Source organism: Trichomycterus rosablanca, chromosome 14 (assembly GCF_030014385.1).
Source record: "Trichomycterus rosablanca isolate fTriRos1 chromosome 14, fTriRos1.hap1, whole genome shotgun sequence".
Lineage (NCBI taxonomy): Eukaryota > Metazoa > Chordata > Actinopteri > Siluriformes > Trichomycteridae > Trichomycterus > Trichomycterus rosablanca.
Genome location: NC_086001.1, coordinates 15,708,133 through 15,724,275, shown reverse-complemented (window position 1 = coordinate 15,724,275; position 16,143 = coordinate 15,708,133). Strand labels below are relative to the sequence as shown.

General features: G+C 40.0%; 1 protein-coding gene across 2 annotated transcripts in view; it reads right to left on the bottom strand.

Moving 5' to 3' along the window:
- Positions 1-16,143, bottom strand: part of nrxn2b (neurexin 2b) — an 810,738-nt gene that overhangs the window by 629,471 nt on the left and 165,124 nt on the right. For both annotated transcript variants that reach the window (XM_063008256.1, XM_063008257.1), the window contains exon 3: positions 1,045-1,074. In XM_063008256.1, the coding sequence (XP_062864326.1) occupies positions 1,045-1,074 (30 nt within the window). The remainder of the gene's footprint in view (positions 1-1,044; positions 1,075-16,143) is intronic.

Genomic DNA, 16,143 nt, shown 5'->3' with positions numbered 1-16,143 from the left:
TTATGAGGTCCCATCCATCACTTTCCCTTGAACAACAGGCAATCACTGTTTATGTGGGTGCCCAGGCTGCCGGATGGCAGAGCTGAGTTTTGAACCTACAAGTTCGAAATGTCAGTTCTGATGTGCTAGCGTGTTTTAACGCTGTGCCACCTGAGTGTCCTGAAATTAGAGATTTAGCTGAATGTCCTGATTTGTCAAAAAATGAAAAGTGTGTATATTTTATAAAGAGACAAATCATGAAAACCCAAAAAACATGAAGCTGTTTGGGCAACTTGACTTGTGAGCATAAAAGGACAGAATTAAATGTTAAACTGCATCATATTTAAAACAGGAAATACAGAGCACAAAACAAAGAACATTATTGTATTGTACACAAGCAATTCCTTCATGGGTTCTATAGATCAGATTAGTACATTCAGGTTAGAACATAAGCACACAGGACACTGTGGTTTAACAATACACCAGTTAAAAAGAGAAAACCAATTAGCTTAATCTGATGATCTATTCCCTGTGAGGCTGCAAGGTATCTAGATGTGTATTTAACATTAAAAATAACTCCCATAAACTGTCTAAAACCAGATGCCAAACAATGAGAATGACAACAGAGAAGTTTTAACAAACTCTGTGCATTCTAGACACAATAATTTTACTCTCGAATGAATCTGCAAAGCAAAATCTCGGCAGTGATTGACATTTCACAGCACATCATTTTAAACAATAAAACAGCGTTACCTTTCGTTGTGAGCACAGCGGCGAAAGATGCGTCTTCAGGAAAAAGGTCAGAGAACAGAACGAGAATGTGACGGACAGGATGACATTACAGAAATGCAACAAGATGCAGGGGGGAATGTTGAAGCGAAAGAGGGAAGGAACAGAGAGGACAGGGAGTAAATAAAGAAATGACGGTAAAAATGTAGAAAGGGTAGAGAAGTTAGAGAAGGAAAGAGTTGTGTGGAAAAGCTAGGGAGGCAAGATTTGGGCAAAGAAGCTTTCTGCTCCCAACTCAAAAAAAAAAAAAAAAGCGTCAAAAACAGAAACCCATACCTTGGTTGTTTAACGTCAGGTGCGCCAGACCTTGAAGGAAAGAACAAAAAAATAAAAGAAAGAAAGAAAGGAAAAAAAGAAGGTCATAAAAGGCACGGGAAGAAAATAAAACATTGTCACAACGTTGGACTGCAGTTTGTGACAGACATCCCGGGGCAGACATGGATGTCGAAGTTAAAACTGAAGTAAAATAAAGAGAGAAAGAAGACGACCAAAAAACAAGCAAACACTTCTCAAGAGGTGTGGTGGACAGAGAAAAAAAGCATTTCATTTGGAGCAACACCCGAAGGCCATTGCTAACTCAAATGCTTTTTTTCCCTCTGAATTACTTATGGAACACAAAGATAACTGTTTGGCAGTAGGAACTTATTTCTTTAAGGTAAATCTACCTGACTTACTACTTCAATGTGACCTCACTTTTTAAAACCAAAAGCTTTCACAGGAACACACGTATTTCTAATGAATAATCAGCATAGTAACAAAAAAAAAGTGTGGCTTTGTAGACACAGAGTGTATATATTTGACTGGCCTGCCTGCAGTCCAGATCTGTCTCTTACTGAAAATGTATGTATGCCGGGGACAGCATAGTAACAAAAAAAATTCATGCATTGTTAAATTCCAATATTCAAATTTTATAACTAAATACAAACCCAATCTAGAAAAAAATTGGATATTTAGTAAAACACAGTGAAAATAAAACAAATAATCTGTGATTTGTTAATTCTTTTGAATCTTTATTTAACTGACAACAGCAATACGAAAATATTATAGTTAGTTTTCACTGATCATCCTTATTGTTTGTGAATATAAACACATTAAAAATATGTGTTATGCCTGCAACATACTCCAAAAAAGCTGGGACAGAGACAAAATAAGCGAGAAAGGTTGGTATAATATTATCATATAAAGTACAGTGTTTTGAAACATGAGTTATCTGTGAAAAAGGACCATCCAGACTGTTATCAGTAAAAAACAACTATCAGGGTATGGGGGTGCATCAGTGCCCAGCATATGTGTGGGTGAGTTGTATATGTGTGAAGGTACCACTGATGCAATAGCTTTTTAAAAAGACAATGTCAGGCACTACATACAAAATGTATGTATGTAGGGGGGTGACACGGTGGGTAGCACTGGCGCCTCACAGCAAGAAGGTCCTGGGTTCGATTCCCAGGTGGGGCGGTCCGGATCCTTTCTGTGCGGAGTTTGCATCTTCTGTCTGTGTGGGTTTCCTCCAGGAGTTCCGGTTTCCTCCCACAGTCCAAAAACATGCAGGTTAATTGGAGACACTGAATTGCCCTATAGGTGAATGGGTGTGTGTATATGTGTCTGCCCTGCAATGGACTGGCACCCCGACCCTAATTGGCTAAGTGGTTAAGAAAGTGAGTAAGTGAGTGTGTGCAGGGGAGACTCAGACAACAGCGACTACGGACCGATGAGCACCTGAAGTGTCTTATCAAGCAAGAATGGAGAAAAAGTCCACTTGCAAACTACAACAATTAGTGTCCTCAGTTTCCAAACTATTAAAAAAGCCTAATTAATAGAAAAGGTGATGAAACACAGTGCTAAAAATTCTATATCCCAACTTTTTTGGAGTGTGTTGCAGGCATCAAATTCTAAATGTGTTCATAAAATACAATGGAGTTGGTCAGTGAAAATATTAAAAATCTTTATATAATTTATTTATACAGTTAAATAAAATTTCAAAGGAATCAACAAATCACAGATTCTTCTTTTTATTGCATTTCACAAAATGTCCCAACTTCTCTGGAAATGTTCTTTTAGACACATCAAGCTTACAGCAACTGTATGTTAAAATTAAATCAATAAAGTAAAGCCACAGAATACATTTACATTAATTATTTCTAAATAAAAGACAAAAATTAACTCAGAGATATAAATAGTCAAGGTCTGGTTCATGATTCATCAGAAGTGTTTTGCATAGCCTCTCAAAAAGCTGTAATTAAACACAGTGCAGGTAGAAAACAAGGCAACACCTTGCTAGCTATTTGCACCACCAGACAGTCACTTCTAAACCAGAACTTACTAAAACAAGCACAAGCATAACTCATAACCACTGAATAAGCTGCTTAAACCAGAAACACCCACTGGAATACCTTCAGAACAATTTTTAAAATAAACATCTAGAGCCTGAGACACTACGATATGTTAACATTTGCTAATCAAAATCCTTTTGATGTCAGTGCAAAAGCTTTAAGTGTTTGCAATCAGGCATTAAAAAAAAAAAAAACTAAAACATTATTATTTATTATAATTAGTGTAGATGTAATTATGTTTTTAGTGCCTCTAAAACCATGAATTATGGACTATTTTATTTTTATTTATTTATATCTATCTATTATTTTTTTACCAATGTCAAAATAAAATTTGAAAAAAATTTAATTAAATTAAAAGTTGCCTCTAAAACCATGAATTACGGACTATTTAATTTAATTTTTATTTATTGTTTTTTACCAATGTCTGAAAAAAAGAAATAATAAAAAATAAAAATCTGCCTCTAAAATCTATTTTTATAAATTTATTTTATGTATTTTTTGTTTTACCAATGTAAAAAAAAAAAATAAATAAGTAAATAAAAAGCTGCCTCTAAAACCATTAAGTATGGATTATTTTTTATTTTTTTTTTTTTTTTTTTTACCAATATCATAATAAAATAAAATGTCATAAAAAAATAAATAAATAAAAAGCTGCCTCTAAAACCATTAAGTATGGATAATTTTATTTTTATTTATTTATTTATGTTTTTACCAATATTATAATAAAATAAAATTTGATAAAAAAATAAATAAAAAGCTGCCTCTAAAATCATGAAGTATGGACTTTTTTTTTTTTTTTTTTACCAATGTCAATATAAAATAAAAAAAAATACATAATCAGCTGCATTTAAAACCATGAAATATGGACTATTTTATTTATTTATTTATTTTCTATTATTATGGGGTTTTTTTTGTACCAATGTCAAAATAGAATAAAACACAATAACATTTCAAAAAGCTCCCTCTTAAATTATGTACCATGGACTATTGATGCAATGGCCTCATTCTGTACACACTACAATAACATGGCTTCAGAGACACAGAGTGTATATGTTTGACTGACCTGCCTGCAGTCCAGATCTGTCTCTTATTGAAAATGTATGTATGAAGGGGAGACCATGTAGTATAGACTATTATGCACTAGCACCTTAGCCATCTTAAAAACTATATATTCTTATAACTATATTCTTATATTCTTATAACTATATATAACTATATATTCTTTTAAAGTCTTAAAGAAACAAAAAAAAAGAAAAGAAAGAAAGAAACAAAAGTGTTGCCCGAACTGGACTCCACATTATCAGCAGCTTTGGTCACTATGTTTGTTTGCTGGTGGGCATGACAACAGAGATACAGTATATTTGCATCTATAATTAAGGGCACAATTACATGATTGTACAATGATACTAAAATAAAGTAATAGATGCAAATATTCTATATGTATGTAAATATTTATTTATATTTATTTATACATATCTTTTGTAACTTTGCAAGATCAATCTGAATTAAACAGTTATTGTGGAAATAATAGTTTAGCAATACAAAATCTAAAATATAACCTTACTAAATCACAAGCTGCATTACAATCCAAGGCCATGAAAAACGTTACCAAGCACCAGTGCAGTTCCCATCCAGGCTAGCTATCAATAACTCAAAATCTTAGTGGATGGGTTACTTAAAAATAAAGTCTGTAATGATCAGTCAGCCATATTGGGAGAGTGAGAGCAAATAATACCATCAACAACATCATACAGAGCTTCCATTTACTCTCAAATAACTTCTATTCTCACTGCTCTAAACATAACTGCCTAACAGGAGGCACTGCTGTACAACTTTTACTATACTGAAAATGCAAAATATGCTGTGCATGTTTCATAAATACTGGAACAAATATATGAATCATAGTGTTCATAAATAAAGGTCAAGTCACTGGACTTGAATACAACACTTAATTATTGGACTACAATTTGGACATTTGTTTTCATTTACAAAACCAAGTATTTTTTTATACATATTTCTGTTTATGTATTTTCTCTTGATTTTTATTGTATCCAATCACCCAATTGTCTTGTGCTTCCTCTCTAATAATGCCGATCCCCGCTCTGATTGAGGAAAGCGAGACTGACACACGCCCCCTCCGACACGTGCAGTACCAAGTGCATCTTTTCACCTGCACAAGGCGAGTTCATATGCGAATCAGCTTTGTGTACAAAGAGTCACAACCTGATCAACTTATTATTCCTCAATTCTGTGCAGGTGCCATCAATCAGCCAGCAGAGGCTGTAATTGCATCAGTTATGAGACAGTTCCTACCCGGCTCCCACCCTGTATGAACAACAGCCAATTATTGTTTATGTAGGTGCTTGGCCTGCCAAATGGCAGAGCTGAGTTTCGAACTTCGAGTTTGAAATGTCAGCTCTGGTGTGCTAGTGTGTTTTACTGCTGCGCCACCTGAGCGCCCTAAAATGTCAAGTATTTACTTTGGTAAATATCTGGTTTATCTAAATGTTGTACCTTAAGCAATGTAATCTATTTATAGAATGAAAATATCTTAAAATGCCTTGTCTGTTGAATGTAGTGACTAAAAAGATTGGCCTCTGGGGAAGGTTTTCTTTCACATTTATCTGTTACTCAATTTTTTTCACAGCATGATTCTGCACAGGCCTTTTTACTTTTTGTGTGTATAAACATTGAAATGAGATTAGTTTAGAAACCTCTTTCTAGATTCTTCTTATTTAGCAGTAGATTAGCGTTAGCAGATTATCCAAAGTGACTTACAGCATACAGTTTTTAAGCAATTGAGTGTTAAGGGCTTTGCTCAAGGGCCCAACAGTGGCAACCTGGCAGTGGTGGGGTTTGAACAATCAGAATCAGAATCACTTTATTTCGCCAGGTATGTTACACATATGAGGAATTTGCTTTGGTGATACACACAATAATACACACAATAGTCCACATAGTAGTACACACAGTTTAACAGACCTGACAGCTCACGGACTGTTAACCAGTATTTACCAACATTTGCCCAAGAGAACAACTTTAGCTCTGTGGAAAAATCTGTTAGCATGTCTTGATGTGTTTGTTTTTATTGTCCTGAGTCTTCTGCCAGATGGAAGAGTCTGAAAAAGGTGATGTCCAGGATGAGAGGGGTCTGCTGTAATTTTGCCGGCACGCTTCAGCACTCTGCTGTTGTAAATGTCCTGAAGCGTTGGCAGACTACATCCAATGATCCTCTCCGCTGTCTTGATTATACGCTGGAGTTTGGCTTGTTCATGTGATGTTGAGGAACCAAACCAAATGGTGATGGATGATGTAAGGATGGACTCTATTATTGCTGTGTAGAACTGGATCAGCAGACTCTGTGGCAGGTTGAATTTCTACAGCTGTCTCAGGAAGAACATTCTCTGTTGAGCCCTCTTGGCGATGGAGAGTGTGTTCTTTTCCCACTTTAGGTCCCTGGATAAGGTGGTGCCCAGGAACTTAAGTGACTCCACCACTAAGACCATAGAGCCATTAATTGTGAGGGGGTGTAAGGAGGGGGTGTAAGGAGTTGCGCCTGAAATCCACCACCATCTCTACAGTCTTTTGTGTGTTGATCAGCAGGTGGTTGTCGCTGCACCAGGAGACCAACTGCTCGACTTCCTTTCTGTAGGCAGACTCGTCACCATCGGTTATGAGGCCCACCACAGTGGTGTCATCAGCAAACTTAAGGATCTTTACAGCTGGTTCCTTAGAAACACAGTATAAAGACTGAAGAGAAGGGGTGAAAGCACACAGCCTTGTGGTACACCAGTACTTAGGTTCCGCTGGTCTGAAATGTGTTTTCCTAGCCGTACCTACTGTGTCCTATTTGTCAGAAAGTCCATGATCCACCTGCAGATGGCATCCGGCATCGACAGCTGGGACAGTTTGACCTGCAGCAGCTCTGGCACTATGGTGTTAAAAGCCGAGCTGAAGTCCACAAACAGAACTCGAACGTAGGTTCCAGGACTGTCGAGATGCTGTAGCATGAAGTGCAGGGCCACATTGACTGCATCATCGACAGATCTATTTGCTCTGTATGCAAACTGCAGGGGATCCAGTAAAGGATTTGTGATGGTCTTCAGGTAGGCTAGGATCAAGCGTTCAAAGACCTTCATGACTACAGATGTCAGGGCTACAGGTCTGTAATCATTCAGTCCAGAAATGTTTGTTTTTTTGGGGACTGGTATGATGGTAGATGTTTTGAAGCATGAAGGAACAGAGCAAAGTTCTAATGATCTGTTAAAAATGTGAGTGAAGGTGGGCGCCAGTTGATTGCTGCAGTGCTTAAGGGTGGATGGAGAGATTCCGTCTGGCCCAGGAGCTTTTCTCACCTTTTGTTTCTTAAATAGTCTGTTAATGTCTCGCTCGTTGATGGTTAAAGGAGCCGGGGACAGAGGTGAGAGAGCCAGGGTGGAGGAGGAGGATGAAGAATTAGCTGAGAAAGGCTGAGAATTGTCCTTATTGTATTCAAATCTGCAGTAGAACTCGTTCAGGTCGTTGGTGAGTTGACGGTCATTCAGGAGAAGGGGGATCTTTCGCACCTTGTAATTAGTGATCTCTTCGAGGCCTCTCCAGACTGAAGTTGGGTCGTTAGCAGCAATCTGGCTTTTCAGCTTTTCTAAATATTCCTTTTTTGCTGAACGGATACCTTTCTCCAGCTTGTATTTGGCCTCTTTGTAGAGAACTCTATCTCCACTCCTGAATGCTGCCTCCTTTTCCCTCCGAAGCTGTCTGAGTTCAGCCGAGAACTATGCTTTATTGTTGCTGTATTTTAGCCGTGTTGTAGTAGAAATACAGCTGTCCTCACAGAAACTGATGTATGATGCTACAGTGTCTGTATATTCATCCAAGCTGTCCGTCGCCTCCTCAAAGACAGACCAGTTTGTGGATTCAAAGCAGTCCTGTAGCATTTCAATGTCTTCACTGGTCCGCTTCTTCACTGTTGTAATGACAGGCTTGTTAGTTTTGAGTCTCTGCCTGTATGTGGGAATGAGGTGAACGAGATTGTGGTCAGAATGTCCGAGAGTCGCACGCGTGACGGAGCGATAGGCATTTTTAACAGAGGTGTAGCAATGATCCAGAATGTTCCCTTCTCTTGTGGCACAGGTGACATTTTCATTTTCATTTCAGTGAGTCCGGGTTGTCCTTTTCTACTTTCATTATCTGATCGGCCAGCAGTTTCTGCGCATCTCCTCGTGCGCGCATCCGGCGGAATGTAAACAGCGACCAGAATGAATGAAGAAAACTCTCTGAGGGAGTAGTACGGTCTACAGTTAATGAAAAGTGATTCTAGATGAGGAGTGCATGATTTTAACAGTACCGTTGCGTCTTTACACCAGCGCTCATTGATGTAAAAGCACAGTCCTCCTCCTCTTGTTTTGCCGCTAAGCTCCGTGTCTCTGTCCGCTTGGTGCAGCTGAAAGCCGGGAAGATGCAGCACGCTATCCGGGGTCAGCTTCAAAAGCCAGGTCTCCGTAAAGCACAGCGCAGATGTGTTTGAAAAATCCCTGTTAGTTTGGTTGAGCAGGAGTAGTTCTTCCAGTTTGTTGTGCAGAGATCGCAGATTGGAGAGGAACAAAGACGGTAATGGTGTTCGGACCATTTACGAGCGCTCGTCTGCCTCTCCGCCGCTTTCTTGCCAGGTTGAATAGAGCCAGCGCACCTGTTGTGAGGATTTCCAAAAACTCTGAAGGATTTTGAGAAAACTCCGGAATAAAAGTTGGTGAAACATTGTCTCTGAAGGTCAGTAACTGTTCTTTGCTCCAACTGACCGAGTTTGACGCACAATAAATTACATTAACAAACAAAAACCAACACAAAACATAGAGAGCTCTCACCGAGGGAGCCATCTGCGGCGCCATCCTACTACTCGGGGGGGGGGGGGGGGGGGGGGGGGTATCCTGATGATTACCTACCAGTGTCTTAACCACTAGGCTACAACTGCCCTATATTAGGATTTTAACATCATATTTTACATGTTTTAAGTTCAGCTCATCTGTGTTTTCTTGACTAACTGTGTCTTTGCTCTTCCTGTTTCTCGTTTCTTGAATGTTTTAAGAATTAAGTTTTCTGTTGTTCTGAGAAGTATACAGTCTAAGAACTGAGTTTCTTTTGTTTTTCCAAGAATTATTGGATCTACAAATGTCTATAAATGTCTATGAGTTCATAGTATCATCCATGTTTTCTCTATCTTGTGTGAACAAGTGCGTTGTAAGCTCTCCACAAATATATCTATCCAAATTAAATACACAAGACACAAGTTTGCAAAAGTTTAAGGGGTCTGAGTGCTTTTTGAATCCAGTGTCAATACAAATCAGTAAAAAAAAAAAAAACTTTTAATACACTGATCAGCCATAACATTAAAACTACCTCCTTGTTTCTACACTCACTGTCCATTTTATCAGCTCCACTTACCATATATAAGCACTTTGTGGTTCTACAATTACTGACTGTAGTCCATCTATGTCTTTACATACTTTTTTTTAACCTGCTTTTATGCTGTTTTTGGTCAGGACCCCCACAGAGCAGGTATTATTTGGGTGGTGGATCATTCTCAGCACTGCAGTGACACTGACATGGTGGTGGTGTGTTAGTGTGTGTTGTGCTGGTATGAGTGGATCAGACACAGCAGCGCTGCTGGAGTTTTTAAATACCGTGTCCACTCACTGTCCACTCTATTAGACACTCCTACCTAGTTGGTCCACCTTGTAGATGTAAAGTCAGAGATGATCGCTCATCTATTGTTGCTGTTTGAGTTGGTCATCTTCTAGACCTTAATCAGTGGTCACAGGACGCTGCCCTACGGGGCGCTGTTCATCAATGCTGCTGTGTCTTATCCACTCATACCAGCACAACACACACTAACACACCACCACCATGCCAGAGTCACTGCAGTGCTGAGAATATTAATAATAAGTAATCCTAGAACTACAAAGTGCTTCTATACGGTAAGTGGAGCTGATAAAATGGACAGTGAGTGTAGAAACAAGGAGGTGGTTTTAATGTTATGGCTGATCAGTGTATATGTTGTATTTAAATAATATGGACCTCTCCACAAAACTAATATAACTGACTACTATGCCAGGTGGTACTTTGTGAACAATAATAATGTAGAACTTAGAGACTGAAGTTTATTTGGGTAAAGAAAATAAAATAACTCTACACTACAAGACATAGTAAAAGAGAGCAACATAAAAACCCTGTTATCACCGGTCTTTCTCAAGTGTCTCTCCTCATCTGTCAGCAAAAATGCCACACAAACCCAGACCTCCTACAGAGCTAAGCACCATGCAGAGCTCTCAGTAGATCACTTCCAGCATATGGTCACCCCCAAAACCCATCACTGAACCATATGCTCCTGTAAAATATAAAGATCCGACACACAATACACCAAGAAGGGGTGCAATGACACCTTACTCACACTTCTCTACAGTCACAGTAAAGTCAACCTTTGATTTTATTGTTAAAGAGCCAGATCCTGGGACTCGGTCCGGAAGACGGATAGTGGTTAAGGTGTAGTAGAAACAAAAACAGCCATTTATCTCATTTCTTTTGCACATACAGCATCACAAGAAGGTTGAAGGCACAAAATCACACATATAGACCAATCAGGTATAACATTAAAACCACCTCCTTGTTTCTACACTCACTATCCATTTTATCAGCTCCACTTACCATATAGAAGCACTTTGTAGTTCTACAATTACTGACTGTAGTCCATCTGTTTCTCTACATACCTTTTTAGCCTGCTTTTATGCTGTTCTTCAATGGTCAGGGCCCCCACAGGACCACTACAGAGCAGGTATTATTTGGGTTGTTGATCATTCTCAGCACTGTAGTGACACTGACATGGTGGTGGTGTGTTAGTGTGTGTTGTGCTGGTATGAGTGGATAAGACACAGCAATGCTGATGGAGTTTAAACACCTCACTGTCACTACTGGACTGAGAAAAGTCCACTGACCAAAAATATCCAGGCAACAGCGCCCCATGGGCAGCGTCCTGTGACCACTGATGAAGGTCTAGAAGGTGACCAACTCAAACAGCAGCAATAGATGAGCGATCGTCTCTGACTTTACATCTACAAGGTGGACCAACTTGGTAGCAGTGTCTAATAGAGTGGACAGTGAGTGGACACGGTATTTAAAAACTCCAGCAGCGCTGCTGTGTCTGATCCACTCATACCAGCACACACACACACACTAACACACCACCACCATGTCATTGTCACTGCAGTGCTGAGAATCATCCACCACCTAAATAATACCTGCTCTGTGGTGGTCGTGTGAGGGTTTTGACCATTGAAGATCAGGGTAAAAGCAGGCTAAAAAAGTATGTAGCAAAACAGATGGACCACAGTCAGTAATTGTAGAACTACAAAGAGCTTCTATATGGTAAGTGGAGCTGACAAAATGGACAGTGTGTGTAGAAACAAGGAGGTGGTTTTAATGTTATGGCTTATCTGTGTACAGTGGAAACTTTATTTAACAGATGTCTGATTGAACAGACAAAATCTGGAAAACCAAATGTCAGGTCATATTGATTAAAGTTCCCCAAAGAAGCGCACAAAGACCAGTAGTTCAGTAATTGTCTGCTAGCCGGCGCACGTCTCTCTGTTTACATGAGTGAGAGGCTTTATTTTGTTGGGAGGCTTGCTTTGTTCTCGCCTTTTTCTCAGTGTTTTATGCTTAATTTTTGCAAGTTCTAGTGCTTAGTTACGCACCAGTGCTGCTCCAGTAGCCACCAGCAGTGCTTCAGAGTAATAGATACTCTGAGTCCTCACTATACCATCATGGCAAAATAAAAATATCACTACCACCACAAAAGGTAAATGAAATTTCTCCCCAGTAGTACAGTACACCAATGTTATTATTTATTTTCAGGTTTTACATGACATATTTACATTTGTATATACAGTACGTTGTTCATTTTACTGCTTATCATATGTGCATGTTTAGCACTTTTAGAACCTTAGTGCTGTGTTTTAATATATTTTTTGCACCCCCCTGGAATAAAACCTCACTATTTTAGGGACCAGTGCCCCCCCTTTTAGTCCATTAAATCGAGGTTCCACTGCACCTATGTTAATCTGTAATGCGCTCTAGCACCTTTCAACAGGGGCACAGTAGTTATAAGTATTTAATTATCCATCTAATTATATTATTATTTGTATCCAGTTTATCCTATTCAGGGTCGCGTTGGGTACATTTTACAGGGCAAAAGGCAGGGAACACCCTGGACAGGTCAGTCCATCACAGGGCAAACACACTCACACGCATACATACCTAGGGACAATTTAGTACCTCCAGTTAACCTGACTGCATGTCTTTGGACTGTGGGAGGAAATCTGAGCACCCAGAAGAAAACCATCTGGGAAATGAACCCAGGACCTTCTTGCTGTGAGGCGTTCATAAACAAAATACTATTTTTACAAGTCTCACAATTTCATCTGTTTGTATCCATAGAATTGTTTGATTGTCTGATTTAGAAGCTATTATACACAACACTGACAATTAATCAGAGTGTGTTTGTGTGTGTGTGTGAAATCAGAAAAGTTAGTGTGAGTTTAAATATAAGTGGATAAAGTAAGTGTACAAAATAAAAGTTTTAATTAGCAGCTTATCAAAACCCCTAAATTGGGAAGAAAGGTGACATTCCAATAATCTCATTTCTGTCTGAAAATAGAAAATCTGTGAATCTTACAGCCCATCAACTCACCCCACAACCCTCAACCTGAGCACCAGATGTTTTTTTTTTATATATATATATATATAACACCTGCAAGGATGTTAAGTTCATTTTTTAAAAGAAACTCCAAAAACTTGAATATCCAGCCTACTCCTAATTACTAAATAAAAGCAGTTTTTAATCCATAAAATGCAGTCTGGGTCACATACTTGTCTTAACTTTAATTAAACTGAAAAACAACATGATCTTGGAGCTAAACTAAAGAAAATACTTCACAACCTTGAACATGTAAAGTTTATGCAGGTCATTTTATGATTTTTGCTTCTACATTTAAGCGTCTGGTCAGCTAATCTAGTCCGCGTACCAGACTTGGCACAGTTTTTATGCCGGATGCCCTTCCTAACGCAACCCTTTTATTTTTATCCACGTTTGGGATTAGGTCAGAGTTTACTGACAAATGAACCTCCCAGTGGCTAGGTTGCTCCGACCATCTAGCACCTAGGTTTTTGTCAGGTACCCCAGTTACAGGCACCTTCCATTAATATGCAGATGCATGCAAAGGTGGACTGGCTACTTTTACTTATCCTAGTGTATGTGAGGAGCTAAATAAATGTATGTATCCATTGTCCTTGTCACATGTTTTGTCAGTGGCAACATCTGAAGTTGGTTGCTTACAGTTCTTTTGATGTTGTTTCCTAGTGAGTTTGGTGTGTGGCTTGCTGGTGGATTGAGTAACGGCATTCCTGTTCTTAAATCTGTACCTGTGTTTCATTTTTTTTGTGTGTCCACACATCACATTGTGTGCAGTGTTTCTGGTCCAGTTGCTCTGATTGGGGTTGCCCTTTTTTTCTTGCTTTAAGCTATGGCTTTAGTATTGGTATTGATCTGTTTATTTCTCAAGTTTTACACGACACGGTGACTTGCTGTCACTTCACAGAAAGAAGGTCCTGGGTTCGATTCCCAGGTGTTGTTGTCCAGGTCTGTGTAGAGTTTGTATGTTCTCCCCAGGTCTGTGTGGGAGTATCTTCTTCCTGAAGATATGCAATCAGGTTAATTAGAGATACCAAATTTCCCCTGGGTATGAGTGTGTGTATGAATGTGTGTTTACCCTGTCCAGGGTGTATCCTGTCTTCAGTGAATCAGACCCACCGCGACCCTGAATAGGATAAAGCAGTGGTAAAACATGAATTTTATGACCTTTTGATGGCGGCGCCCATGTCGGCAGCGGCTGCATCGGCTCACGATAAAAACACCGGTAAAAACACCTTTAGGGAATCTGGCATTGTCCGAAATCGCGCAGAAAGACTGATCTATGATCGTAACAGCTTGTTGTTACTGCATAAAACGATACAAACGAGTCCTGTTGATTCAAATACTTTGGATACGTTAAAAGAGCTCGGCTTGCTACGCTCACCTGGAGAGGCCTGTACAACACCGACAACTCCTACCAACGCTGCCCGTTTTCGGAGGAGACGCAGACGGTGTACGCGGAGGCGGAAGCGGGGTACCCGCGGAGGAGCTAGCGCTAGGCTAAGAGCTAACCCATGCAGAACACCGATGCCGTCTATATTGCTGGCCAACGTCCGCTCCTTGGAGAATAAACTGGACTACCTCAGACTGGATTTAACAACAAAACGGGAGGTGAGGGACTGTTGTGCTTTAATCTTTACCGAGACCTGGCTTAACGACGCGGTTACGGATGACGCGATTAGCATGGAGGGGCTAACCATCTTCCGAGCAGACAGATCTGGAGCTCTGAGTGGTAAAACCCGTGGCGGTGGAGTGTGCATTTATATAAATAAAAGATGGTGCAGAAACGCTGACAGGATCTATTCTTATTGCTCTCCGGACATTGAACTTTTGTCAGTTAAATGCCGTCCCTTTTATCTCCCAAGGGAATTTTCCACCATAGTCATCAGCGCTGTTTACATACCCCCCGACGCAGACGTAAAGGCAGCCCTAAACACCCTCTATGTTTTAATGAATGACTGGCAAACCACCTATCCTGAGGCAGTATTTATTGTTGCTGGAGATTTTAACCAAGCAAACATGCGGAAAGTTCTCCCTCACTTTTACCAACATGTGGACTTTGGGACAAGAGGTGACAATCTATTTGACCATGTGTACACTAACATCAAGGGAACATTCAAAGCATCCCCCCGCCCCCACCTTGGCTCTTCTGATCACATAACTGTGATGTTAACACCCGCATACAGACCCATGCTCACCAGAACTAAACCTTCCACAAGACAGGTGAGGATCTGGCCTGAGGGAGCCACAACAGCTTTGCAGGACTGCTTTGACTGCACTGACTGGTCTGTTTTTAAAGATGCTGCCACCAAGGACCAAATCACAGATGTCAGTGAGTATGCTGAAGTAGTCTCAGATTACATACAAAAATGCATGGACGACGTCAGTGTCACAAAAAACATCACTGTCCGGGCAAACGAAAAACCATGGATGACTACTGAGGTTCGGGCTTTGCTGAAAGAAAGAAACTCAGCTTTTAAATCTGGCAACACTACTGCCCTCAGGTCTACCAGGGCCAATCAGAACGGCAAAAAGAGCCCATGGGCAAAGAATTCAAGGACACTTTCAGGACCACAGAGACACAAAGAGCTTGTGGCGGGGAATCCAGTCTGTCACAGACTACAAGTCTACTCCTCAAACCTGGGATGACAGCACTGACTTTCTAAACAACCTCAATAACTTTTTCAGTAGGTTCGAAGCTCTTAACAATACACCTGCAGTAAAAGTCACACCGCATCCTGACGACCCAGTGTTAATTCTGGACCCATCGGACGTCCGTCGAACCCTAAGGAATATAAATCCTCGAAAAGCTGCAGGTCCTGACAAGATACCTGGTGGTATGCTCAAGAGATGTGCGGATCAACTGACTCTTGTCCTAACAGACATATTTAACATCTCCCTGAGTCAAGCTGTTGTTCCATCATGTTTCAAAACCTCAGCTATTATCCCAGTTCCAAAAAAATCCACAGTAACTAGTCTAAATGACTTTCGACCAGTAGCACTCACCCCCATAATAATGAAGTGTTTTGAAAGACTAGTCAAGAACCATATAACATCTGTCCTACCTCCATCACTTGATCCTTTTCAGTTTGCCTACCGCCCTTGCCGGTCTACTGATGACGCAAATTTCAACTGCTCTTCATCTAAGCCTGGAGCACCTGGAGAAAAGGAACTCACATGTACGGATGCTGTTTGTCGACTTCAGTTCGGCTTTTAACACAATAATCCCCCAGCATCTGGCCAGCAAACTGGTCACACTGGGACTAAACACCACACTGTGCAATTGGATTCTGGATTTTCTCACAG